The sequence below is a fragment of the Bombus bifarius genome, unplaced genomic scaffold (assembly GCF_011952205.1).
Source record: "Bombus bifarius isolate JDL3187 unplaced genomic scaffold, Bbif_JDL3187 scf7180000008193, whole genome shotgun sequence".
NCBI classification, from domain to species: domain Eukaryota; kingdom Metazoa; phylum Arthropoda; class Insecta; order Hymenoptera; family Apidae; genus Bombus; species Bombus bifarius.
Genome location: NW_022884501.1, coordinates 1,446,452 through 1,473,413, shown reverse-complemented (window position 1 = coordinate 1,473,413; position 26,962 = coordinate 1,446,452). Strand labels below are relative to the sequence as shown.

Genomic DNA, 26,962 nt, shown 5'->3' with positions numbered 1-26,962 from the left:
GGTTGATTACGCTCCAACTATTCGCACTTAAACTTTCTTCTTGGAACAAATTACTCGCCTCGTAAGTGGAAATATACGAGGAATAGCACGCTACAACGTTTGATGAATTCACGATGGACTCGCGCGAAATCACTTCTTTTTTTCTCTTCTTTTCGCCCGATGAATCGAACCAAGTAATCAAAGTTTAACGGAAGAACCTTGAATATTTCAAGACGCGTAACTCCTTTCCGTGAGAATCTATTCCTGGTGCCCTTAAATTACGGTATTTACGTTCGACGGCCGTCTATTAAAACGGCCGTACCTTTAAATATTAAATCTATTCACTCTGCGAACCGCTTCACATAAAATCGCGCCCATTCAATCGCGTCCCGATTTCTTCGTCATGCGTAAAATTTTTGATTGAGCGTTTCACGATCTTCCGTTCACTTGAACTCGAATAACCAAGCCGTGAAATCATTTGTTGCGAGTGAAAATCGTTCAATTTTATGCGATGTTTTAACCGCTCTCTGGATTCGATGCATTTGTGCAGAAGTTGTACATAAATATACGTTGGTTAATACCATCGACAAATATAACATCAACTATCGAATACGAAACTATAGCTTCGTGATAGAGAGAAAATAAAAATAATTTAATCTCGATTGCAAACTTAAAACGTATGACATTAAAAATTTTCGTGGGACAACTTGCGACAAGTTTCACGAAAGACTGGTGTCTTGGCTTGCCTTAGCTAGCAACCTGAGATCAGAACAAAACACTGAAGGAGAGTCTCGATAAGGTTACGCGAGTGTTCAAGTAGGCGATTTAGCGCGTTACGATAACCACGACACGTGGTACCCGGTACAGAGAAGTCGTCAGCAACAATCGACGAGAGTTTCCAGCTACCTGTCGACGTTCCCGATCTCAGTTCTGCGTTTCCTCTCCCATCGATCGATCGCTCGAACCCCTGTCTCCTACGATCGCGCCGCTTCACGTTTTCGTTTCTCCGTGTTACGTCTCGCTGTTTCCCCTAACCGTTTGAACCCTCCGTCAATTTCGCGTACAACCGTATCTCTCTTACTTTCCGTTTGTCTTTCTCGCGATGTCTCCATCCCCGTGGAAAGACGCTGAATCTTCCTTCCGTCACAAACTGCCCCGCCTCGCAAACAAACAAAGAGAATACGATACACGCGAGAAAAACGAGGAATAACGTGTAAGATAATCGCGTTCTCTCGTCAAATAGAATGACGAATATTTCTTTTCGCGATACGTTCATAGATATTCGCGTAGATGCGTTTTAATGACAATACGAACAGGGTTCTCGTATTCGTCGACAGATAAACCGCATGTTTCGAACGTGCAACGTATCAAATAAATCAGAGAATTTAATCGATGCAAATCTATTTATTCGTATAAAGTGGGATGAGAGACGCGTCAGATAGAAGGCTCCGCGTTATCCCGTCGCGATATCGGTTTGCATTCGCTCTCTTCCTCACGTATCCGGCGAAACTATGTTATTTTTAACGAAGGCATTGTCGCGTAAATGCTGTTAGTCTGTACGAACGTGTCACGTTGCATTGTTCGGACCCGATTCTTTGGCGTCCATTGTAGTTCCCAGACGATCGTGTCGATCGAAAATACGATTCTCGCGGCGTTTTACGATCCGAAATTCGACCACGGAATTACTTACTTTTACGTTCTTCCACGCTCGTTCTCGCGTGTCGTATCGCACCACGATTATTTACGACTCTAATGAAAGCACTCGCGTGTGTATGTGTGTCTCATGCCAGGACTTCACGCTGGATTTTTACTTCCGGCAATTCTGGACGGACCCGCGGCTGGCGTTCAAGAAACGAGCGGGCGTCGAGACGCTCAGCGTCGGCTCGGAGTTCATCAAGAACATTTGGGTACCCGACACGTTCTTCGTCAACGAGAAGCAGTCGTACTTTCACATCGCTACCACCAGCAACGAGTTCATTCGTATTCATCATTCGGGAAGCATTACACGTAGTATACGGTGAGTGACAACGATTATTTCATTTCTAATTAGAAAATAAGAATATTCTCATCTATAAGTTACTATTAGAACTATTATACTATTAGAAGTTATAGAAAAGAAGCAAGGATAAATATTTTATCCTTTGCAATTATTTGGTGTCTGTAGTGAAACGTTAATCCGTTCACGATTAATTGTACATTGTATCTTAATAAGCTATCGGTTAAATAAACGATAGATGTATTTATTTTCGACAAAACTAATCACAAGTTTTAGGTTGTTATGTCTTCTTCATTTTTTCTTTGAAAAGACCTGATTCTGCTATTAATAATTGAAGCCACATCGACCGACTCCATAAAATCAGAAATAAAAGAATACAATGATTTTACAAACGCTGTTGCTTAAATGTATCTTAGAATTATTCGTGTCACCTGTTTGTAACGAAGGTAGGAAATTATTTGTTTCTTGAGAATTGAATATTAATCGCGTGCTTTTGTAACGAAATTAATTAATTAACAAGAAGTGGATCGATTTGGCTTCTAAGAGAATCAATTAAGAGAATGCAATTTTTTCCACAGGCTGCAAAAGAATTCTGTCCTAAAAGGATTAACGACGTGAAAATTTGTTTTGACATATAAACAAAAATTGGAAGAGAGTTCACCTGCAACTTTGCCTTTCTCAAAACGAAATTTTTAGTCTGAAAAACTTCACTCCAAAAGTATGTTCAAATTGCTATATCGCGTGTAAAATTCTCAGTGTGCAGAGGATCAAGTCTGATAAAAAGACGATTTCGATGTTAATACCAGCTTTAATTTGTAATTAAAATCGTTGAAAAGTATCCTCGACAAAGTATCCTGCAATCTCTCTGAACACAAGACGCAGCAGTATTTCGTAGCACGACGTCGGCAAAAGTCGGCGAACCCCTAAACGAAGAAGACTTTTCGAGTAATGGAATATATTTTCTAGCGTGAGGAGGAGCCCGCGATAAAACTGCCACGTTCAGACGCGATTTTAACCCCGTTTCGATATCCCGTTCCATTCAAGAACCGTCTAAACATTGGAGAAAGCAGTCGTACCAACGACGACAAATTTTCTTCCGAGGATCGGTCGTCATCGTTTCCATCCCCTTCTTCCTTCGACACTACGTCGTATTATCCCCCATATCCATTCCCCTCTAAAACAACGTCAAGTGTTCTGGTATTAACGGCGCTGCTATATTCACGCGATCCATGCATACCTAACTTTCCCGTGCGCACCCTTTCGTTGCTTTATATTACATTGCCTTCCGGATCTAGAAACACAAGGCCGACTGAACGTAGGCGGAAAAGCGAAAAACACCAGGAGAAATTGATCGGAATGGATATCGATGTGTATATTTGGGCATAGATTCTCTATGGTTGAACGAATATTATAACGATAACCGTTGCTTGAAATTGGCAATAGTACGAGAGATTTGTACAAATTTCTTCTAGCTTCTTTGAAGTTGGTCCTCTAGCAACGATATCGATGTATGAATTTTTAATGTCGAGCAAACGTTTGATCGTAATTTTCGTTTATCACGTTCCATAGATTGAAAGTAATGTTTGCGTTTGTTACAGTTTAACGATCACGGCATCGTGTCCAATGAATCTGCAATACTTTCCGATGGACCGGCAACTCTGCCATATCGAGATCGAGAGCTGTAAGTACGCACGTGCGCGTGTATAAATGCATACATAACTGAACCGAAGTGACGATCTCAGAAAAGTTCGACACCCTCGCCTCTGTCCACTGTCACACAGACACGCTACATACGTTACATGGAAACATACGATTCGAATTTATCATCGGAGCATTAACAGTGTCGATCTTGCGAACGGCAATCGACGTTACCTGTTTATTTAAAAAATCGTTCTGAACGCTTAATATCTAAATTCCGCTTGCTAATTTCCACTCGTTATATACTCGGTTTCGATGAAAGTTAAAAACATTTTATCGCGATGAAGTTGAAGTTAAAAGACGTTTTGAATCGGATCAAGGGAGTCGATTGCCGTTGATTAAACGCGACTCAACTGTACATCGCTTTCAAACCCTTTTTCAGATAAGCTCAGAAAGACGCTTCTGTCGTGTACATTTGCGTCAAACGTAACAGGAAAAAGAACAGATTATGAAAAAAACGAAACCTAAGGGAATCTCGTATGTTCTACTTTTACACGCTCATACGAAATCTCGTTACCCGACACCTTACAGCCCACCCCCTTCAACGCGACCTCCCCCGCTCTCTCTCTCTCTCTCTTTCTCTTTCCTCCTCCCACCCTTTCCCCGAATCCATGATAATCTCTTCTATTCCTTTTTCTACTCTGTCTTCTCCTCTCTAGCTATCTATCTATCTGTCTGTCTGTCTGTCCATCACTCGCCACTTTACACGCTCACTAACACGAATCAGTCACACGATCCGCGGCATCGTCGTGGATCACTTTCATTCACTCGGTCCACTCACTCACTCGCTCACTCACCCGCTCTCGCTCACTCTTATTGGGTTTTCTATACCATTCACGATGACTGTTTTACCTACGTGACATCGTGAACTTGCCGAGGCAGACGCGTGCTTTCGTTGGAAAATTCCAATGATGGGCGAATCGAACAAAAGAGACAAGAAAAGAAGAGGAAAAAGAAAAAAACAACGTAAAGAAACTTTACACCGAAGGGGATGATGTTTCAGAGTTTAATAGTCGATCGAATCGCTCGATGGATATCCTCGAGAAAACTTTTATCCGAAAATTTGTCTTAACGCGTTCAACGGGGCACATAAAATCGAAAGGAGTCCCTGGTGAAAATCAATTTTTCTATAACGCGTATCCATTTATCCAAGCATCGTTCGCAAGAAACTATAGAATTCCGATGATCGTACGTACGTTCGCGTCTTGCACGTTGAATGCGTTACACAGGATTGGACGTAATTAACTGCCTTTTGAACAGATCAGGATTCTGGAATAGTTGCAAGGTTCGCCTATTTCGATCGTTTCGAGTCGAATCACGCGTGTGGCTCGGCAACGAGGCACAGTGTGCGAACAACAAGAGCACCTTGACGAGAAGCGTGTCCGCAATAGCCGAGACGGCCGTCTCGATCGGGTCGCCCGCTGTATACGCAATCAACCCTGACGTTGACTTCAGCACGAAAACGAGTCGACGACACACGGCTCGATTAGACGTGCCGCTACGTTTAGGCTGCTAATAGTGTTACGAGAACGCATAGAGAACGAAAGGTCTCGCAAAGCGAGAAACAAGCTAACGCCCCTGGTAACACACCAGTGTACGGTGGCACGTACGGGAGAGCTAACCCAACCACCTTGCGTGGGTGTAGATGTGCGGCTGCGAATTCCTCTTTGTGTGTATGTATAAACGCGCGAATGGCCTGTGAGCGTGTGCGTATTATCACGAGCTCGCGCCGATTATCACTGCTGCAAATTGCACGCGATTATTGGGTGTGTGAAAACCGAAAGAGGATGCCCGGATGCTCACCCTCTCTCTCTCTCTCTCTCTCTCTCTCTCTCTCTCTTTCCTCTATTCGATCGAAGGGTTTCTTTCAATCATTCTAACAGCGAATCAATTCGAACGAACGAATTTTTCTCGTTCCACTTCGATCGAAGCATCGTATCTCGTTAGAGAGAGGGCTAGCTCGCGGTGAAAAACGATTAATTAGCCTTCGAAAATCGGTGATGGTCGAAAAGTGGGCAAACCGCCGCCTCGTTAGAAATATTTATCGTAAACAAGTTATTAACTCGTTAACGATAATCGGCCCAGCAGTCTGATCATTTAGCAGCCATTAAATCATTGCCCCTGTATCAATAAGTTCGGTAATTGTACTGTATAATCCAGTAGCCAGCTATTCGCCTCGGTTCTCGATAACGATACAATATGTATTATCGATGGTCGGATAAGCAAATAAATGATAAAACGAACGCACCTGGTAACCAACCAGCTAAATTACAACGATCGTTTCGCGTAACGATTCTGGCCGACGATTGTATAAGGGTTGAAACGAGGAGAAACAAGGAAAAAAAAAAAGAAAAAAAAGAAACAAAAAGGAGTCGTGAAACGCATCCGGTGCCTTTGATTATACCAGAAGTCTAGCGGAGATTGGTAATCTATACGGGGACAATGGAAAAAGTTTCGGCCTAACTCGTTCCGGCTAAGAGATCTATATTAAAACTCAGTCGTTTGCAGGATACGACGAAAGGCCGCCGGAAGTCGGACGCTCGAGATATCAAAGTAACTTGACCAAGTTCGTTGATTAGTTTCGCGGAGTAGAAAGCCGGATCGTGCCGTCGTCCTTAATTGCTGCAGCTTCGTCCCCGGCGAAATTATTACTGTCGTTAAAAGTATTTCTGTTCCGATCTGTCGCGGCCCATGCGCCATTCCCACCTACCGCTCATTCCGCTTCCTCACGAAATGGTAATTAATAACGATTAATATCAAGGCTGATACTACTTACGTAAATGGACGAAGCATCAATCGTCGATCCCAGCCAGCTCGGAACATTCGGCAAACATTCCACTTCCTGGAAAACGATATAAAAGCGCGCTCTTAGTAATACCGTAATGGAGGAAATGCGTGCAAACGCAACGCGAATAGATTCCAATCTAACTATAAACGACGAGTAATTACAGAAAATTGTTCGATGACTTTCAACGCTACTCGTTTCCAGAGTATTTCCATCGGTCGCTAATGTTCTCGCGTAATTTATTTTAATTAATACAACTTTATTCGTCCGACCAAATCCACGTTTTAATTCGGTCTAATTAAAACAATGCTCGCTTAATTATCGATCGAAATGTACTCTCCGTTACCCCGAAAATTCAGGATCGTCGTTACTCGTATTTAACGAGTTACGTAATATTTTCACCGTAACTATTTTGATTCGTGGAAAATAACGAATCCATCGTAGCCCTACGCTGAATGGACACGGAGGAAGGATATTAATTAAATTTTTTCAAACGCGATTCATTGGCATCGTTATTTTTAATCCCGTTATCGGTCGATGTAACACGCCCACTCGTTATTGTCGCGATTTATCGAGCCGGCATAGGTCATCAACGACAAACTTGGTCAAGCCCGAGAATTCATTTGCGAGCCCGAGTGAAAAAATAAACGACGGCCTTTGTTATCGAACCAGTTTGTGATGTTTGGCCTGCTACGTGGCGCATTAACGTTATTGTACTACCGCGTTTTCCAATATAATCGCGTTTCGGCGTTACACGATGTTGCCATCGTCGACGAAAGCGGACGTGCAATTTGCAGTAACTCCAAACGACAGGTAGTGAGCTCGATCACGCAGAAGTACGGTCAACCGTTGATCCACCGTTGGTGGATATCGAGCTGACCGACGTTTACGCAGCAAGGGCAGACGCATTTCGTGGTGGTTTGTAGACGTAAAAAAAAAAAAGGGTAAACATTTAAAGAGTAAAAAGTACATATCGAAAAGAGAAAAAAAAGTTGAAAATGTAAAGAGATTATCCTCGTCGAGAATAATTCGAGGACGAGTACGAGTTTCCGCATCTTCGATCGCAATCTGCGTGACATAACCGTACATAACCGTAAAACGTATTTACGAGCATCCTCCGAAGGGTCTCCACTGTACCAATTTACCACAATTGTGAACTATCACGTCGGTCTTAGCAAACTTTAGTGTAATTTCTCCGCAACCGCATACAGCGAATGTCTCGCTGCCGTGTCGAGTTTCTGCTCGATCGGGAATACGCGCAGAGAATATCGACTCAGAACGGAGGTATTCAAAGATATCGATGTAAAAAGTCGAAAACAAAAAAAAAAAGATGCGAAAAAGTAAATAGAAAAAAAAATGATATCAAACGACGGAGAAATCGCACAAAAATTGAGAAAACCATAGAGCACACGCACAGCTGTATATATCAGACAATTTTTCGAACAAAACGATCAAAACATATTATAACTTTGGCTCCGACGACGAAATGTCTTTACGAACGTGTGCTACATGAATACACACTAAAAGTCACCACTTTGCCACTGTCACAAAACCACCACCACCACTTGACCATCACTATCACAAAACCAAGCCCCCGGCCCCCTCTAAAAAGCCTCCGACATATAGCACTGAGCCTCGTGTCCGGGGACGTAGTAAAGGGCCGACGACGGCCAGCCCCGAAGGAGGCTAAACACAGAAAACGACGTGTCGACTACGGTGCGACCGAATTAAAACGCATTGTGCATCTAGCCCAGCGCATGTAAGAACGAAACGACTGCAGCATTTTAGCCACGACGTGACGTGCCGTGGCCCCGTTCTCGGTATGCCTATACATATTCATTTTTTCGAATATCTAGTTACGATATATCGACCTTGGAAAACCGATTTTCTCTTATTTTGTTAATATTCCAAAAACTGGTACCCAATTCCCCCGGCCACTTTTGCGTATGCTATTAATCATACTTATAGAACCGTAGTTTGATGATACTTCGTCCTAGATGAAAGTCGGCATGCCTTTGGCACGAAAATATTTTGTTCCGCTCTCTTAACCCAGGACCGAATTTTCGACTGCGCAACTTTAGTCGGCATCGAGTTTTTGCTTCCTGTTATTTATACTTGTGCGTGCCTTTAACGATCCGTTGAATGTGCCGCTTTGGGTTTTGGTGGATAATCTAACGCGTATTCACCAGAGAACGATCGGTTCTCGTTGCTTAAGCGAAGCATTTAGAATGTAAATATTTTTTTCCACGAGATCGTAGTAAAACGACTATCTCCCTGAAATTCAATTGAATATCGTTGCAACGGATCTTGATCTATCTCTTTTTAATTCTACGAATTATCCACAATGAAATATAAAACTTGGTCAAAGTTCCTGAAAAAGTTCAAACAGATAAAAATTCGATTTAAATCTTTTACTTTGAACGATACATTTCGCTAGTATGGCTATCGCGATTTGAATAATTCGCTCGTCTCGTTTCAAAAGAAATAGTTACCGCGGCGGGTACGGGCGATCGTTAAAGTAAAAAAATTGATCGACCGAATTCGATCCAGGCTAAATGGGATCCGATAATAGCATACTTTGCGAACGCGAATATTGCAAACGACCATTCCAACGGGAGTAAAAAGAAGTTAAATTCCGTGTTCAGAATTCGTGTCACTGGTAAAGCACAAAGCATGCGGCATCGGGCATGACGTACAAAATTACGTGGCACGAAGCATGCGATTGTATATGCTGATGCATGTATACATGTGTGTGCGTGTATGTATATTTTGTGTGTGTATATGCGCGAAGGGAACGCGCGCGCGCGCGCGCCTATCCGCCAAGTCCACCCACGTATTTTCCAAATCCCGCACAACCACCGCATGCCGAGGCACGAAACTTTTTTTCTTCGCTTCTCCATATCTACTTTATACACTTTCCACTTATCGTCTTATATAACCTAAACTTGGTACCACCACTACGATCCTATACGGTTCTCTTTGCTAATGTTGCCGCAACCCTCCTTTTCTTACGGTATTTCGCCAGTCACTCTGACCTCCCCTTCTTCCCCTCCGCACCCCTTCAACCCAGTAATGCTTAACGTTGCCCCAATCCAGGAAAATTTTTTTTTTTTTTTAGAGAAGAAAAAGAAAAAAGACGTAACCTGTCCATTTGTAATCGGTTTACGCGTATTGCTACATTTATAATGTACGCTATATTGCTATATGCGGCGAACATCGGCGAACAGAATATTCTTTTAACGTTTATGAAAAACATTTTTTCCGGATATGGATGGACATAGAGAGTAGTAACTATATTTTATACCGATTAACGTCTCGTTAAAATGTAGAGAAATAATGTAAACGTTTTACGTTTTGTAAAATACGATATATTTTGTAGTATATGATGTATATTTTACGCTTTTTATCGGACGCGTTGACGGGTACGTGAAATATGAGAAAATTAGAGCAAAAGTGCGGAGGAGAAATGTTTGAAAAAATAAAAACGACGAATGGGAATTTCGTTTTCATAAAGCGGAAACGAGATGAAAAGACGACGTAAATAGGAGAAACCAGTAAATCGTTTTAACCAGGTAGAGGAAAAAGGGGGGAGAAGGAAGACGCGAATAAAAGATCGATAGTTTAAAATTAGCGAAACTCTTGCGACAATTAAATTACACGGTTTCTTGCTGAGGGCAGCCGGTCGAATGTTAACGAGGCTAGCTCGTGCATCGGAAAACATCGGAATCAGGCTGGCAATCGACACACGCCAGAGTCGCGAACATTGTACAGATAAATCTGCCGAGCGGCAAAGCATTCGCCAGGCGGAATTACAGAGAGGCATTTACCGGCCGAAAATGAGCAAACGGAACGGAGAACGGCGATAGTATTTCCGTGTTCCAAAAACAAAAGCAGTTAATCTCGAATACTCGGTCGTAGATCGCTTAATCCACGTTTCGCCGATGTTCGCGCAATGTGGCCGACGCCGCGATGGAATGCCACTTTGGTGCCTGGAATGCGGTGTAACGATCGTAATCACCTAAGATTCAGTTACGGAGGAATGTTTCTCGGGCCGGTATGTGCACGCTCGAGGCCGCGCCGAGGAATTAGAGGAACATAAATAGGTGCGAATTCCGATCGATCGCGGAAAATTCGCCGTCGATCGCGAACGGATACGTTTTGTGTCAGCGTGATTAAAACGCACAATCTGTCCCCGCGTTCGATAAATTATTCCAACATAGACATTCGTCTATAGTTCGGTTATTATTTTCGAGAGATACAACTCGTTCCTCGTGGCCTCGATAGCTCGTACCATACTCGAAAGGATTTTTGCGAGAAGGATTATGGACGTATGGAAAGTAAATCGCCGAAACGATAGCATCGACGGATAAACGCAAGAGTTTACGAGAACTCGACGACGATTAAAAAGCGGACGATGCTGCATACGGAGGACTTTTTCTACGTCCATAAGAGACGATTATAAACGCTGCACACGCGCTACGGTTCAAAGTATTGTCGTTTTCGATCGCGTTTGATAATCGGCCGAATTGACTCAGTCACTCCGGCCGACGATTATTTCAACGCCTAGCTCGATTATGCCAACGATTTTTGCAGCGCTGAAACGCACCTTAAGCCGATCTATACCTACGTAGAATAGAATAGAACGAGAGAGATAAAATTGTACAAAATCGTTGGATAATGGATAATGTAAATATAGCGATAGACGCCGTGTAGAAGCGGTTTAGGGTGCTAGATACAATGTTTTGCTTCTATCTACGTCCTTACCCTCTATCACCCAACTTGCCCAGTTTAACCTTGTGACACCTCTGCTCTCCTGAAAAGTCCTCTTAATACCTACTACACAAAACTTGAGTGTCTAATTATTGTATGTTAGAGCGAAGATATTTGTGTTCTTGTTCTCCCGGCAGTTGGATACACAATGCGCGATATTCGGTACAAATGGAACGCCGGCCTACAGTCGGTCGGCATCTCGAACGAGGTGGAACTACCGCAGTTTCGCGTGCTCGGTCACAGGCAACGACATTCAACCATACACCTATCTACAGGTAGATATCCCCCTCTTATTAGTTCTTCCTTCTGAACTTCGTCCAAAAGGCTCGCGCAGATGATTAAATAATTATTGACTTATTGTAACATAATTGTCACACGCGTGTACACACCGTTATATACAGTACGATATGTGTGAAGCGTTCTTTTCTTTCCTTTTTATAATTCTTAGTTTTCTTGTACATGTATATATTTTAACATTTTCTTTTCTTTGTTTTCAATGTATAATTTCTTTTCTTTTCTTTTCTTTTCCTGTTTATTGACTCGCACCGATATGCACCGATCACCGTTTCGCCTTCTATCGCGAACACAATCGATCGTTCCGATCAAGGAAGAGCTTACCCGTTAGGACGAAACCGTCCCCGGGGCTAACTCATTCGACCAACCGACCGATCGACTAATCAATCGACTTCATCGATCTTTAAATCCACGGAACAAAGGACGAAGACGAACTCTCCCAGTTCATACGAATCCATCGTTTCCGACTTAATCCTCTATCACGGGTCGGAAGTGGACGACGTACTTATTTCACTTACGATCGATCGTACGATCTTATCGTCAGTTTTTCTATGGTAACTATACCGTATGGTAACTATCTCGATACCGTGATTCGAAAGAAGAAAATAATACCGAGTCAACTTCCGACAATCATCCACAACATCAAATCAAACCGACACGACGGGCTCTCAGCGAAATCCAAAGAAAAAAAGAACCGTACGACATTACCGTCATCTTTTTTTCTCGATCGTCTCCGTCGATCGAAAAGATCGCACGAATCAACTACGAGACCACTACACCAAAGAAAATGAACAAACAAACGAACAGCTAATAAATTCCGCTTGCACGTCCTCCTGCGCTCGTGTTCGATCTTTATTGTCCCCCCGTTAAATGGTTCTCTCGTGAGAAAGGCAAAGAATAAGAACGAATGGATGGGACAGATAGATAGAGGAAAGAACGGAGAATAGAACAAAGAGAAAAGAATGGAACGAATAAAGCGAAACACGCACAGATTGAAAGAGAAACAAATAGAGAAAAATTAAACGTTAATCAAACACGTGTGTGTAATAAGAAAGAGAGGGAAATAAAGAGAGCGGACTTGTTGGGGTTTTGACGGGGGTGCGAGGTAAGTGGAGGCCCCCTCGGAGCTGAAACGCGTTTGAGGGCTTCCGCGAAGGTACGTACCAACCGCGGGGGGTCTCTCTATTTTTTCAGTCGGATACACGATGAGGGACATCCGGTACAAGTGGAACGAGGGCCCGAACAGCGTCGGTGTCAGCAACGAGGTCTCCCTGCCTCAGTTCAAGGTCCTTGGTCATCGTCAACGAGCCATGGAGATTAGTCTAACTACCGGTAACGTATGAATAGAACCCCACCCCCACCAACAACCAAAAAAAAAAAAAAATTAATAATTCAACCCTCGCTTTTAACGGTATGGGTAAGGTGGAGAGACACGTTTGCGCTATCCGATGTCCGCAACCACGATGTCGCTCGCAGCAACGTTACTCGACGTTGATCAATCGTCGATCGATCGACCGATATCTCTCTCTTTCTCGCGATCTACGGCCCTCTATGCAGATACGCCACGTAGCTGGGTGTGAAATCCTTAGGCTCGTTTCGTCGTTGCTTTTCATCGTCGTTGCGATTCCTAGAGATTTTACGTATTTTACGTACAGCGATTTCTAGTGATTTCTACTGTTACAAATCATTCCTAGAGATTTCTATCGTGTATTCTTAACAAATCCAAACGGTCCCGATTATTTCTAACGATCCCCGATGATTTATTCCTAACGATTGCCAGTGAATGTCAGTAAATTTTATTATTCCTCATGATGCCTAACGATTTCGATTATTTCCGGTAAATTTCCAGTGATTTCAATTATTCCTAATAATTGCCAGTATCTGAACGTACGGTTCGATCGTTACATTTGCATCACGTACAGAAGTATAGAATATGTTTCTGATACGGTGTAATGTAACAATCACATGTCGAAAGTATCAACGAGAAGATACCTCGATAAAGTTTTTTACGTCAGTAACGATCTTCCGATGAGTCTCGTGTCGAAACTGTGCTTCTTCATTAAGTCTCGAGTTAATATCCTTTGGTCGGAAGACAAGCGGTGCAATCGTCGTTCGCGTCGGTACCGACGCATCACGCGAGTAATCTCACCGCAAGACACGTCATCGTTACTCTCTTTCGCGTAGTATCCCTTCTTTGAAGTTCCATCTGCTCGGAGCTAACGACTGAGCTCATAACCGTGGGATCCGAGCAGCAATCAGACCTTCCGAGCAAATCCCATTTTCCTCCAGTGAACGTCGTTGATTCTTCTTGCGATTCGTAACGGAGAAGACGTAAAGCGAGAAGGGCTATAAACCGACGGGAATTCGCTGGGTGAAAAGAAGCAGCGAGGCAACAACTCGATTTTCTATCCACGCCGATTCCTCGTTCCGTCTTTTCCGCCTCGCTGCCGACCCCGCATAAACCTCTTTTCCTCGAGCACACGCGACATCCTCTTGTATTCTCGAGCACACGCAACAGATCTATCAACACCGCGAAAACTTTGCTTAACATCTTGCGACGCGTATCTGTCTGACGTAACGAAGGGGAACGACGAGATGGAGAGAAAAAGAAGAGAAAGAAAGACAAGAGGGAAGGGAAGAACGTCTCTCCTTGCCTTTCGTAGTCGATATGCATCGTAAAGAGGGCAAAGGGGAAAACGAAAAGAGAAAGAGAGAGATATCGATTCTAAATAGAGAAGGGAAGTATAAAAATGAAAAGGGGCCAGAGTGAAAGAGAGACATGAAAAAAGTAACGACAACTAAAGAATAGAAAGAGACATTTCATGGCGCCTCTCCGTCCCCCTATCCTAACTGTCGATCTTTTCATCGTAGGAAATTATTCGCGGCTGGCCTGCGAGATCCAGTTCGTACGGTCGATGGGCTACTACCTGATTCAAATCTACATTCCTTCGGGCTTGATCGTCATTATCTCGTGGGTGAGCTTTTGGCTGAACCGTAATGCGACCCCCGCTCGGGTGGCCCTCGGAGTAACCACTGTGCTCACCATGACCACCCTTATGTCATCGACGAACGCGGCGTTACCGAAAATCTCCTATGTCAAGTCCATCGACGTTTACCTAGGAACGTGTTTCGTCATGGTGTTTGCCTCGTTGCTCGGTGAGTACTCTTCTTACGTGCTCTTCTATAATACGTATGTACAAATATTGTCCGTTCTATATCGTTTATCTTAATCTTCGTATCTGGGAAATTTTATACCGCGTCACGATTTCTCCGTAACAAAGGGAAATTCTCTAGCGTACAAGTTCTCTCAGCAGTTGTATATATATATATATGTATCTTGTTTTATTATTTGTATGGGATCTCTGTCTTTGCAGAATACGCGACAGTGGGTTATATGGCAAAGAGGATTCAAATGAGAAAGAATCGGTTCCAAAAAATCGCAGAAAGTATGAAGACAGCGAGGGAGAATCCAGGACCACCTGGAGTACCTGGTGATCACGGAGATCACGCGCCTAAGCAAACTGTGAGTGTAACATCGACCAATCTGTCGCGCCCCATTCATCTTTCTTTCCGATTAGAATGTTTCTGTTGCTGTCGACATTCCATACCTTTAGCCATGTAAATAGTTCGATCGAATTGATCGAATTGAAAAAAGAAGCAATTTCTAGCTGCGCAGTAGAATAGCGTTATTATTGCTAGCGATCATGTTAGTGCTGCCACGTTACTTTTCCTAGTCCAGCATTGCCTTTTTATCATCGTATACCATCAATTATTTTCGCTACTTTTTCGCAAGTTTCAAGTTTTAACGTCATGACACGACACTTTCGACCACGAGGATCAACCGTATAGTTTGTTCGCGATAACCAGAGGTTCGATCCTCGCCGCGCACCAACATGAAAAACAGAGGGACGAAAAAACGAAATATTTTTTTGTCGTTCGAAAAACGAGTGAACCGCGAAAGGTCAAAAGCTAAAAGGTTCTGTGAAAAGAATTCCCATTCGGTCGTGTTACGCCGGTCGATGGTGGCGGTTCGTGTTCGGACATGCGATGCACTATAAATTTTCTTTTAATCTCGGGGATTGTGAAACGAGAACGAAAAATATTAAAGGGAACGCGGGAGGAGGGAAAGGCCAGGGGAGAAACGACAGACAGAAAGAAGACTGGAAAGAAGGCGGTGCCGTCGGATGGATTGCATTGCGGTATCGCGCGTAAAATGTCGCCAGGATAAGGCAGTTTAATTAATTTTGAACTGGATTAATTACTCGCTCTTTGACACGCCGTGCGGACCGCACCGCGCGCGATATAAACAAGAACGCTTCGTGTCGCACGGCTCATTTCATCGGCCGGTTTTGCAGCTTCGGAAAAGAAAAAAAAAATAGCACGCGGCCAAGAGAAAAGGAGCGAGGGGCGTTAATGAAAATGACACATAGATAAAAGCACAACGACGTTGCCCCGATGTCTTTCTCTCTGTTTTCTACTTTCAAACGTGATTAAACGCGGACACGAAGCTTGCATTAACGCAGAAACCGCTTCGTACGTCCGCTAGAATTCCATTACACTTCGAGCCACAGATTGAACGTAAATGAACGGTGGGAAATAAAGAAGTCGCGTAGATCTTAAAGTCAGGTGAGTCGCTTGATAGATTTGCGATCTACAGTGACTCGTGAAAGTATTTCGATATTTGCCATGAAAAACTTTTGCGTATATGTAGACTGTATGTGTTATGTGAACACTATATAATATATATATATATATGTCGGGTTATGGTTAGAATTTTGGGCGCGTAACAACTCTTCACGTGAATTAGCCATTGTTTTACAAAGCCGAGATTATATTTACACGTATATACAAGACTACTACAAAATTTAACGAATAATAAGTTTGATGAATAGTATGTTTTACGAATAATAAGTTTAATGAACGCTATTAACAATGTTCTTGGGTTCGAACGAATCCACGGTCAACGAGATAGCTCTTCACTAAGCGTAGACTAATTCTAGGCTCAAAATACGATCGTTGAAATGCTCGATGTGTCACTCTCCATGGCAATCGCACGAATGCCAGCCTCGTGGAGATTTTTCTCGCTACGATTGCATTTGTTTTCTATACTCGCTTGGAAGCATCGAGAAGGTTCCAAACGCCGTTGCTAGGCAGTTTCTGCCTGAACTTTGATATATACTCGTTGGAAGCATCGAGAAAGTTCCAAACGCCGTTGCTAGGCAGTTTCTGCCTGGAGTTTGATTATTAATACGATGTACGTCCCATTATATCGGCACCTCCGAGGCAACATCACACGAGGCTAGACCCGCTCCCGAGACCGCATGCCGCCACAACCACATTTCTCGGAAAAACCATACAACCACCCCAGACCTCCGTTAGGCAAAACGTCCATCCCGTGACCGTGACTACGTTCGGCGACCAATTGTCACCTCGAGCCCAATCTCGCTATCTCAAATCTCGCACAATTACAGCTATGATAAAATCTAGGCTAGAGTACTAGAGGATGTTCCCAAAATTTCCAAGGAAAGGCTTCGGTTTTCCTTTCATCTCCGACATATATATATAGTATATAAAGTATCTTAAAACTTAGCTGTATAATAAGACTCGACTGTCATGATTATACTGTCAGAATGTAAAACCAAACTGAAAATATACGTAAGAATTATAAGATATTTAGTCGTACACATATATCTAAACAAAAATTAATCCACTACGTAAATAGCCATTTTAATCGTATATTAAGTGTTAAATGTGATCCGATTGAATATTACGATTTATTAATATAATGGATAATTGTCTGTTTAAATACTTCTATAATCTCTGCGAAATATACATATACTATATATTTGTAATCGTGCAAATGTGTAAATGTACTCAATACATAGTTGTACCGAATATTTTGCAATTTCTATATATATTTTCAGATTTGTTTCAAACATTGTCAATATAATCATGATAGTCGGGTCTCGTTACAATGCTAATGAAATCTAAGAATGTTTCGTATTATGAATACACGTAATGTATTCGCAAAAGATTTCTACAAGTATGCAAATAATTTTATGAGTCACTGTAGAATGTGAAATTACGGGAGAGAAAGAATAAAATATAGTAGAACTCGCGTTTGTCCATCCTCGATGTCGCATGCCAATCTACCAAAGTAAGGGGTTCTCCTCGAAAAAGGACACCCCACGCCGAACTGCCGTGTCTCTTGTAAGTGGTCCCGTGTTGTCCAGGAGGTGCGGTTCAAGGTGCACGACCCGAAGGCACACAGCAAAGGCGGAACGCTCGAAAATACCATAAACGGACGAGCCGATGAGGAGGTAGCGCCGGCGCCGCAACATCTTATTCATCCTGGCAAGGATATCAGCAAGCTCTACGGTACGACCAAATATTCTCTATCTCTCAAATTATCGGCTTATATCGAGATTTTCCTTTCGTACTCCTTTTACGAGGCATTAAAAAGGCATTAAAAAGGAAGCGAAGTTAAAATATCTGATTCCCTGGGTTGGGGTTAGGTTACCTATTCTTAAATTTTTTTCTATTTTTAAGCTGAATTGGCAGTAATAATCGATAATCCTTAATAGAAAATCCTTAAAACCAGATTTGAACAATTGCATAGCGAATTACATAGAAGAATGTTTCATAGTTGTAAATTAACTCTATTCAAGCCTTTTCCCACCGACAGTCAATGGTAAAATTATTCTCCGGCAAGAAGTAAGACACCAATGTATTAATAGAAAAATATATTTACATCTGTACACCACGATAATCGCTTTCTTTAAGAAAAAAAATATACATAATACGAACATACATGTATATGATTTGTCCGTTAAAACAATTTAACGCATAGACGAATTTTTCTTGTCAGGTATGACGCCATCGGATATCGATAAATATTCCCGCATCGTGTTTCCTGTATGTTTCGTCTGTTTCAACCTGATGTACTGGATCATCTACCTGCACATCAGCGACGTCGTGGCGGACGATCTGGTGCTTCTCGAGGAGGCGAAATAAACGAAGAGAACGCGACGATCGCGCGTGTACGATGGACGAAACGTGCGGTCAAAGACAGATACGAAAGTATTGGCAACAGGGGATAAAGTCGATTCGCAGAAGGAACTACGAAATAGGTCTAAAAATATTGAAAAAAAAAATCAATGTCCCGCCAGGACTAAAAGTCCAAAGAGTGCGACGGACTAAAAATAACGTTGTGATTAGCTCGATACGAAGGGAGATAGATAAACTGTACAAGCTAGATCGGCATTGGCATCCTGGATCGACGAATAGAACTAGAAAAAGAAGAACGAAGAAGTTCGATGCGAGAACGACTAAGGAAACGTATAGAGATCGAGGTTAGCGATTGTTAATGGCTAACTTGACCGCGAACACTGTTTCGATGTGAAATGGAAAGTGTCCAGACCAAAGACGTCGACGAAGAGGTAACAAACGAGCCGGGCGCCTCTGTGCTTCGATCGAGTAAGAGATAGAGACAGCCGCTGGTCAGACCGGTCGGACGACTAAAACGCGCTGTGACTACTTCGTGACATTCCAATCGTAGCGCGCTGATCGTAAATCTCCCTGCGCCTGCGACGTGATCTTCGATTTTACGCGACCCATCGCTGACTCTCGTTCCCATGTTTAATCGCGACGACGACGCGAGCGTATATTATCCACCATACGCGAAAGATTGAAAGTGGAAAACTTGCCATCGCTGGCAGAGAACGAAAACCAAAAAAAAAAAAAAAAAGAAAGATGCGAACGAAATAGAAAAACGGAGAACAGTAAAGAAAACAAATTCAAAAACTAAAACTGCGAATCCACGAGCGTGCATACCTTAAACATTGCCAGTCTAGGTACCTAGGTCTTTAAAAAAGAAGAAGAGAATACCTTCGATATAAACACTTGTCAATTTAGCCACCATTATATACATACATATATACATACATATAAATAAATATATATATATATATATACATAGTAAAAAAAAATTAACTAAACGTAAGGGAAAACACAAAATAAAAGCCCGTCAGTTCGAGATCGACAAATCGAGACGAGGCCGATGGAAAACGAGAAATTCTAAGAACGAGTCGATCGAGAATTCAACGATCGTCGCTCGAATGGCGCTCGAGTGTACATGTGATTGAGCAGAACGACGAAGAATCGCGTGAATCTGCGTGTGCGAGACCGCGTGACTGTGTGTGTGCGCGCGCGCCACTGTCCTACGTGTACAAGTGCGTGCCTTCGTGTGTGTCTGCATGCGTGCCTATACATGTGTATATATGAACGTGCGTATGTACGTGCGTGCGTGTGTACGTGCGTGCGTGCGTGCATGCGTACATGCGTGCGTGCATGCGTACATGCGTACATGCGTACATGCGTGCGTGCGTGCGTGTGTGTTACTCTACGAGCGCCAGCGCACGTGCACGAAAGAATAAAGAGTGGAGGAGAAAAGGTTTTTGTTTCGAACGAAGACAAAAAACGGTTCACTACCGGGGACTGGTGCGACTTAATCCGTTAAGTAAGTACGTTTTAAGTATCTACGTATGTAAGGAGACATACGTGTGCATGTGCCGCGTAAATGCGTTACGTACGTACGCGCATGCACATTAGGTAATTACGTGCAGACACACGTACACGACTATCCGCGCGTCGACAACACACGAGGTAACGGATCCTCGAGAAGCGTCCTCGCGATGAAATACGATCGATCCTTCGTCTGTATCGAGTCAGAAGAAAGATCGATCGCGACGAATCGCAAAGCATCCCGATGGACGCGGCCGGATCGACGAGCGGAGCGAGCAACAATTTCAACGCGAGTCGCATCATTTCGAGGTAGAGCTGTTTTCTCGAATGTCTTTTTTATTGCCACGAACGTTATGTGTGTCCGTTTCATTTTATACCACTTTTTTACCATTTATAGAACTCGTCGGACGAAGCGACTTTTATATTTCCGTCACTTCTATGATCGCGATCCTCCCTCGGAATCGTGTAACTTCCGTGGAATCGTCGCGGCGCGCAACCCTGTACGTGTTCGTGTACGTGGCTCAACGGGGAGTAACTTTTTAGCTCGTACTACTACGTAGCCGCGAAAAAAAAACTGTTATACGTAGAGATCTACTCCCAGAACGTACGATTAGGTCGGACGTAAGAGTTATTCCAATTTTTCGCGAAATTGCAAAACACGAGGTTGGGAGAGGCCAGCCAAGGAGGAGTCCGCAAATTGAACGCGAGCCGCTCCAGGCTGCGGAGTAAGCTTTTTTCCTCCCGTCGTTTTAGCGTTGAAACGGAACACGAAAAGAAAAAGAGAAGCGCACCGCGATCAAACGAAATCAAACAGCTTTTTTCTGTTTAGTGGCACGCAGGCGTAGAGAAACGCTTTCGCGAAAACGATTTAAAATACGTCCTCGCTGAAGAATACGGTAGAGAGGACAGAAGGGAAGAGAAGCGAGAGAGCGACGCGAGAATCTCGAGGAAACAGAAAAGAGAAAAGAGTAAAAAAGATCTCCTTTGAATCGTCCTTCTTTTAATGGTTCTTCTTAGTCGCGCGTCACTCTGCAACGAGTTATTCCCAACCGTAACCGTAAACGCAACGTAAACGCTCTTGTTTCCCATTCGAAATACTTGTGACGTTCTATCGAGCAAAACGACAAACGAAATTGTAAGCGAAGAACGGTGTCGCGATGGTTCGTGCGACGCCGTGCATAAAGCACATCCGAGAAAACGAGCAGCGATCGCATTTATCCTCGCGCGTGGATTAGTTTTACCGTCGAACACATGTACACCGCGGCGCGGTCCTTCCGTGGAGAGGCCCTTGGTCTTCCCCGGTAGCTGTTCCGTCGGTACGTTTTTGCCGAGTTAATTAACGCCAATTGTATGCCGTTCTACTTCCGTCTTTTGGATACTCCATGCTGTATGCTCGCATTTTTCCATCCACCATCTCTCCTACTCACTGTGTGCGACCGCGCGCGTTCACGGACACGGACCTTACCACATCCACGAACGCCAGAGTCGCACACACGAACGAGAATCATCTTGATTCCCCAAGTGCATATACGCATACGTACGTACGTACATGTAACACACTTCTGCTTTCCTGTCTCTCCTTTTCATTTCATCCCTCGTCCCTCTTTCTCTCTGTCTCTTCTGTCTCTTCCAACGTGGTTTGCTGGCTGCAGACTGGGTCGTGGAAGCTTGCCATTCAGGATATCGACCAGCTGACACGCCCAACCCGCCCACCACCCTCTATTCTTCTCTCTCCTTCTCACTGTCCATGCCTGCCTCTCTTTCGCTCAAATTCTTTTCCTGTCTTTCGCGTCTGTCTCTCGATCTCTCCGTTTCCTTCTTTTTCCCGAGCGCTCTCCGCCGCTCTTCTCTACAATCGCCAAACAGTCCGTTTGCCAGACGCTCTTGCTCATTGTGCATTTAATAAGGAGCTTCTTGCCTTGGTACTCTGCGAGAATTCTTTATAAAAGTAGGTAATCTTGCTCGAGGATCTCCTTGGTCGCCATCCCCCTCGAATATACGGAAGAAGTGGCCGAGGGAAGTTCGTGTTTGGCCGTCCCGTTCCACCACCCTCCAAAAACCCGTGCAACTTACGAGAGAACGAATGCCCCTTGATTAACCTCGCCACCACCGTCGTTGTTATCGGCGCGTTGCATCACGCGTTTGCTTGTTATTACGTCGAATGATCGAACGATACACCGTTGAAGGGGCGACGCTCTTTCGATCTGTGTCGATCGGGCGAGAAAACGATAGTCGAAGCGGTGATACGCACCCAAAGAAGATGAAGGCAAAAGGGTCAATCGATTCTGGCAGCGAGGTGGGACGGGACGTAAATTAACATTCTTAACCCTCGTTCGTCTCTTCGTTCTGCACGTATTATGATGATAATTGTAAGTAATATCGACGATACTTCCACGTCCGCCCCAACGGAAGCATTATTACGCAATTTATATATAATTGTACATCTGTTATCTACTTGGAGTCTCTATTATAGCGAAAAAGAAAGGGAAAAGGAACTAGCGTTTTATCGTTGTGATATATTCTACAGTGTCTATATGCATTTATTCATACGTATATCACGTATGCATTCATGCATACCCACGTGTTTGTACGTATGTACGTTATATACGTGTGCCTATTGTTTACGTTGAATCTATGAAGCCGTGTGTGCGCGTGTACACGAGGAACTGGCACGTCCACGAAGGTGACGAGGGTAAGGAGCTCTTCCGTAGCGAGCGAACTGTAATAGGTAGTTAGGCTAAGCTACAAGCGAATTATACCGATAGAACGAAGGAAAAGACCATTCTCGATAAATCGTTTCGTTTTTCTCATCTTTTTCTCCATTTTATTTCTGCCGCCATGAACTACAAATTAGATAATAATCCAAGTGCACGAACAGAACACCGAGGAAACGAAACTGTAATGATACAGAAAAGTCGGTAGACCGATTCGATGAATCACGGACAGATCGCAATCGTGTACACTCGAACATTTCCTGTCCATTTCTGCGCGAAATGATTACGTGTGCGTGTATATATATATACATATATATATATATATATAAGCTTATTCGATACGTTTCGGCGGAAAGTAAACGCGCGCGAAGGCGGAAACGCAATAGATACGTTCCAAGCGGAAAAAGATAGAGAAATCTCATATAAGATGTAACTCATACCTCGTACGTATATATTCACACACCTAGACACACGCACACACATCTACGTACACAAACATATATAAATATATATATAATCTATATTTTCGAAAGTTCATTCGAGGAATGTTTCTCTCACCGTTTAGATCTCGAGCACCCTCGAAACACCAGGTTACGTCGAAAACACGATTGGATAACGATTGGCAAGCGAACAAACGTCGATTCGCGACAAAGTGTCGAAACGATAACGCTTGGAACTTTCTTAACGTTTCTCTTCCCCGACGACGCCACGCGTGAGAAAACAGAGAAAAACAGTTGAAAAAAGGAGAAAGAAATTCTTAATCCGCGATATAACGTCATTACGAACAAGCTGACGCACGTGTTAAAACGTGCCTTGAAAATCGCGCGCCAGTTCCTCCGAACCGACCACGGTCAATTATTATTATTGCTATGATTATTATTATTACTATTATTATTATTATTATTATTATTATTATTATTATTATTGTTATTATTATTATTATTATTATTATTGATACTATTATACTAATATATATATATTATATACATAAACGTTTTAAGGATGAAAAATAAGAAATTTACGACGATCTCTGTCCTCTGGCAGGATAAAAGACAAAAGAACAAAAAAAAAAAATGAAGAAAAGAAAATGAATAAGAGAAAAGGTGAAGACTCGCGTTACCGACGGTCACCTACGTATATATATAGATATAAATATTACCACGTAATTATATTGCCGAAATGAAACGATATCGTTTAATTACCGGTGAGCAGCATCGACGCGCGCGCAGGCATCTCGGCATTTAAACGAGACGAAACAAATGAAAAAGAAAGGATGAAACCAAAACGTTAAAAAAAAAAAAAGAGAAAAATAATGAAAATAGGGAGAAAGAGAAGAAACCTATTAATACTATACAAATCGATCATCTTGTAAATACGAGTTTTATACAGAGCGATTGTATTCGTTAAAGAAAAAAAAACAAAGAGTACCTACTGCGGAATAATATATACATATTATATATATATACATATATATATACATATTATATATATATAAATATATATACGCAAATGTAGTGCACACGAGAATGTGACTGTTCGCACATATTTAGGTAAATCACTTTTAAAGTATAGGGAGAAAAAAAAAAGCAGAAGAAGTAGACTGGAGGCACGTCGGGGGACCGAAGTGAGTACGTACATTCGTTCGTTCGTTCGGTAGTGAGTGATTAACTGGAAAAAATGTTGTTAAATTAGTGTGAGAGGAAGGAAGACAAAGAGAAAGAGAGAGAGAAAGAGAGAGAGAGAGAGAGTATTTAAGTATTTCAAATAAAAAAAGAAAAAAGAAAACGTAGCGAATGATTGATACGCGGCGAGCGAGAGTATTTTCCAAAATCGACGAATCGATCGAGAATCGTGCACCAAACAACGTAGACGACCGTACGACCACGATGTTCGAATTAGTTTACGATTTTCGCGATTTTTCACGTCTACCCCAGAGAAATTCGTTGAGATATCGAACGAACGTGCAGGATCGAAACGATTCTACCGCTAACGATTCCAAAATAGAACCAAATCAATTACTCGATTTTCTACGATCGTTCGAGCATCCTTGAGCCCTATCACGAAGTTCGGGAAACGCATAATTGCTCAAAACGAAACTCCTCGATCGGCGTACGCTTCGGTGTGCAGAGATTTTCTTTTTGAATCAACGTTGTTTATTCGCGTGTAACGGCAGAACGCAAAGAATCTCGCTCTTCATCTTGTTTCTCATTGTTCGAGGATACTCTACGGAATATGCACACAGAAAGAAGAAAATGTTCCTATCGAGAGCGTAAAGTATTTTCTACGATAGATCGACCAAGTGGAACGAAGGTTTTTTTCGTCGGCACGATTCGATATCGTGGTCGATGGTCGTCCTCGTCGATGCACCGATATCGTAAATGAAGAAGAAATCAAGCCACGGGCGTGCACACGACAAGACCATGTGAGTTCAAATCGCATTGTAACGAAAACTGCCAACTTCATATTGCAATATACGTTTTAGTCAATCGTGGCGATGAATGGGGGGGGGAAAATAAAAATAATAAACCAGTCGACGAAACAAAGGAATTAGAGAAAAACAAGCACTAAGCGACTAAGGAATTGGAAAATCTGTCTGAACGGGTGTTAAACTCCTCGAGACCTATTTTCGGTTCGACGATCGATCGATAGCAGGAGAATACTCGGAGCAACGTTTCTCCCGTTGTATTTTCGTTGCACCCAGTTCGATTTCACGACGAACGATCCGCGGTTCGTTGCACCGCCGCTTTGCTGTTCGCGTCGACGCACGGGACGAAACGCGCGCAAGCTCAACGATCTCGCGAAACACGACGAACATTTCGATCAACTCGAATATAGCGATGTATCTTCGAACGGATAAACCGTGTTCAACGTGTTTTGTAACCTGTATCCGTTCCCTTAGGTTTCGTAGCCGAACAAAAGAACAAAACAATTTGTATCATCCTGCTCAAAATAAAATTAACACCGCCGCGTTACGAATATATACGATTGGGCGTGTCTGACTACACGTACAAACATACGAATTGATTTGGCAGCCAACCTTTTTGATTTAGGAAAATTACAAAGTAGAGAAAAAGAAAGAAAGTGACGGAGAAGAATTGAATCGAAAGAGATACATACGTTCGGAGTAACTCGTTGCTCAAATCTCGGTTTTTAAGCGAAACACCGATGTTAATGTGAACATTTCGTTTTAACGTTGCTCGTAGCATATTAAAACAGATGGAAAAAAAAAAAAGAAAAATAAAATAACAAACATGTGAACTTGGATCGATGGATATTAATAAGATGGTTTACGTTGGACTCGAACAACTATCGAATATTTATAATTTAATTTAGCCTCCCGTTGCTTTCATACCATGCTGTGTGTGTTTATTAGCGAACGAGATTCTTGAGACTTTCATGACCTCGCTTTTTTGCAGTTTATATCGTTCGAGGTTCCAGCGGGTGTAAATCATTTTTACGATCTTAATGGATCTGCTTTAACGCCGTCGCGAGTACGACCGAGTTTATTCTCCAGGACAGCTTGCATTCTTTAAGCAAATTAACTTTTTATGATCCAGCGTCACGTATGGCGTGACGGTCGAACCATACGTCGAGTCGATAAACGTTTTTCAAACGAAAAATTGTTGATCTATTGATTAAATAATAAAACGAAAGGTCCAGCCAATTTGATACACTTAACATGGTATACTATATTTTTCATTGAGAAAAATATAAATGGAAAAGTCGAGGATGATATTGAGAAAGTTGTATATACAATGGATTCCAGTATTTCGGTACAAGTTGCACGAAACACCAACGAAACTTCTCGCACTATTTTCCAAGAGGAAACGATTCACACTTTGAAACCTCGAACAATATTAGCAGGCGTCGGGCGTAAATATACGCGAGCGTATTCGGCGAGAACGGTGTATTTCTGTTCTCGGGTTTGATCAACGAGAAAGCATGTCCCGCTTCGTATTACGCAAGTTTGCAATTTCGTTCGCGTAGCTGCCAGAATCTTCCGAGATTTGGCACGTTTCTACGTTCGTAAACCGCTTGAAAACTTCGAAACCCCTTCGAATCGGAGCTCTCCAACCCGCGTTACATACAGCGAAGAAAAATAAACGAGTTGTTCCAAGAGTATACCAAACCGGAGCCGTGCGGAACGTCTTCGATCGGATGGCGAACGACCGCGAATGTAAAAGATGCGGAATTCAACGGCCG

The 26,962-nt window shown here is 42.8% G+C and overlaps 1 protein-coding gene across 9 annotated transcripts in view; it reads left to right on the top strand.

The window, feature by feature from the left end:
• The window catches only part of LOC117209730 (gamma-aminobutyric acid receptor subunit beta), an 86,471-nt gene extending 67,202 nt beyond the window's left edge, over nucleotides 1–19,269 (top strand). For 2 of the 9 annotated variants that reach the window (XM_033452068.1, XM_033452067.1), the window contains exons 4-10: nucleotides 1,770–1,996; nucleotides 3,574–3,656; nucleotides 11,366–11,503; nucleotides 14,394–14,678; nucleotides 14,897–15,045; nucleotides 17,738–17,900; nucleotides 18,391–19,269. In XM_033452068.1, coding sequence (XP_033307959.1) covers nucleotides 1,770–1,996; nucleotides 3,574–3,656; nucleotides 11,366–11,503; nucleotides 14,394–14,678; nucleotides 14,897–15,045; nucleotides 17,738–17,900; nucleotides 18,391–18,536 — 1,191 coding nt within the window. In that variant the 3' untranslated portion in view covers nucleotides 18,537–19,269. Of the gene's footprint in view, nucleotides 1–1,769; nucleotides 1,997–3,573; nucleotides 3,657–11,365; nucleotides 11,504–12,716; nucleotides 12,855–14,393; nucleotides 14,679–14,896; nucleotides 15,046–17,737; nucleotides 17,901–18,390 lie in introns of all 9 variants that reach the window. The other 7 variants (XM_033452066.1, XM_033452064.1, XM_033452072.1 and 4 more) reach the window with 5 other exon arrangements.
• The last annotated feature ends 7,693 nt before the right edge of the window (nucleotides 19,270–26,962 follow it).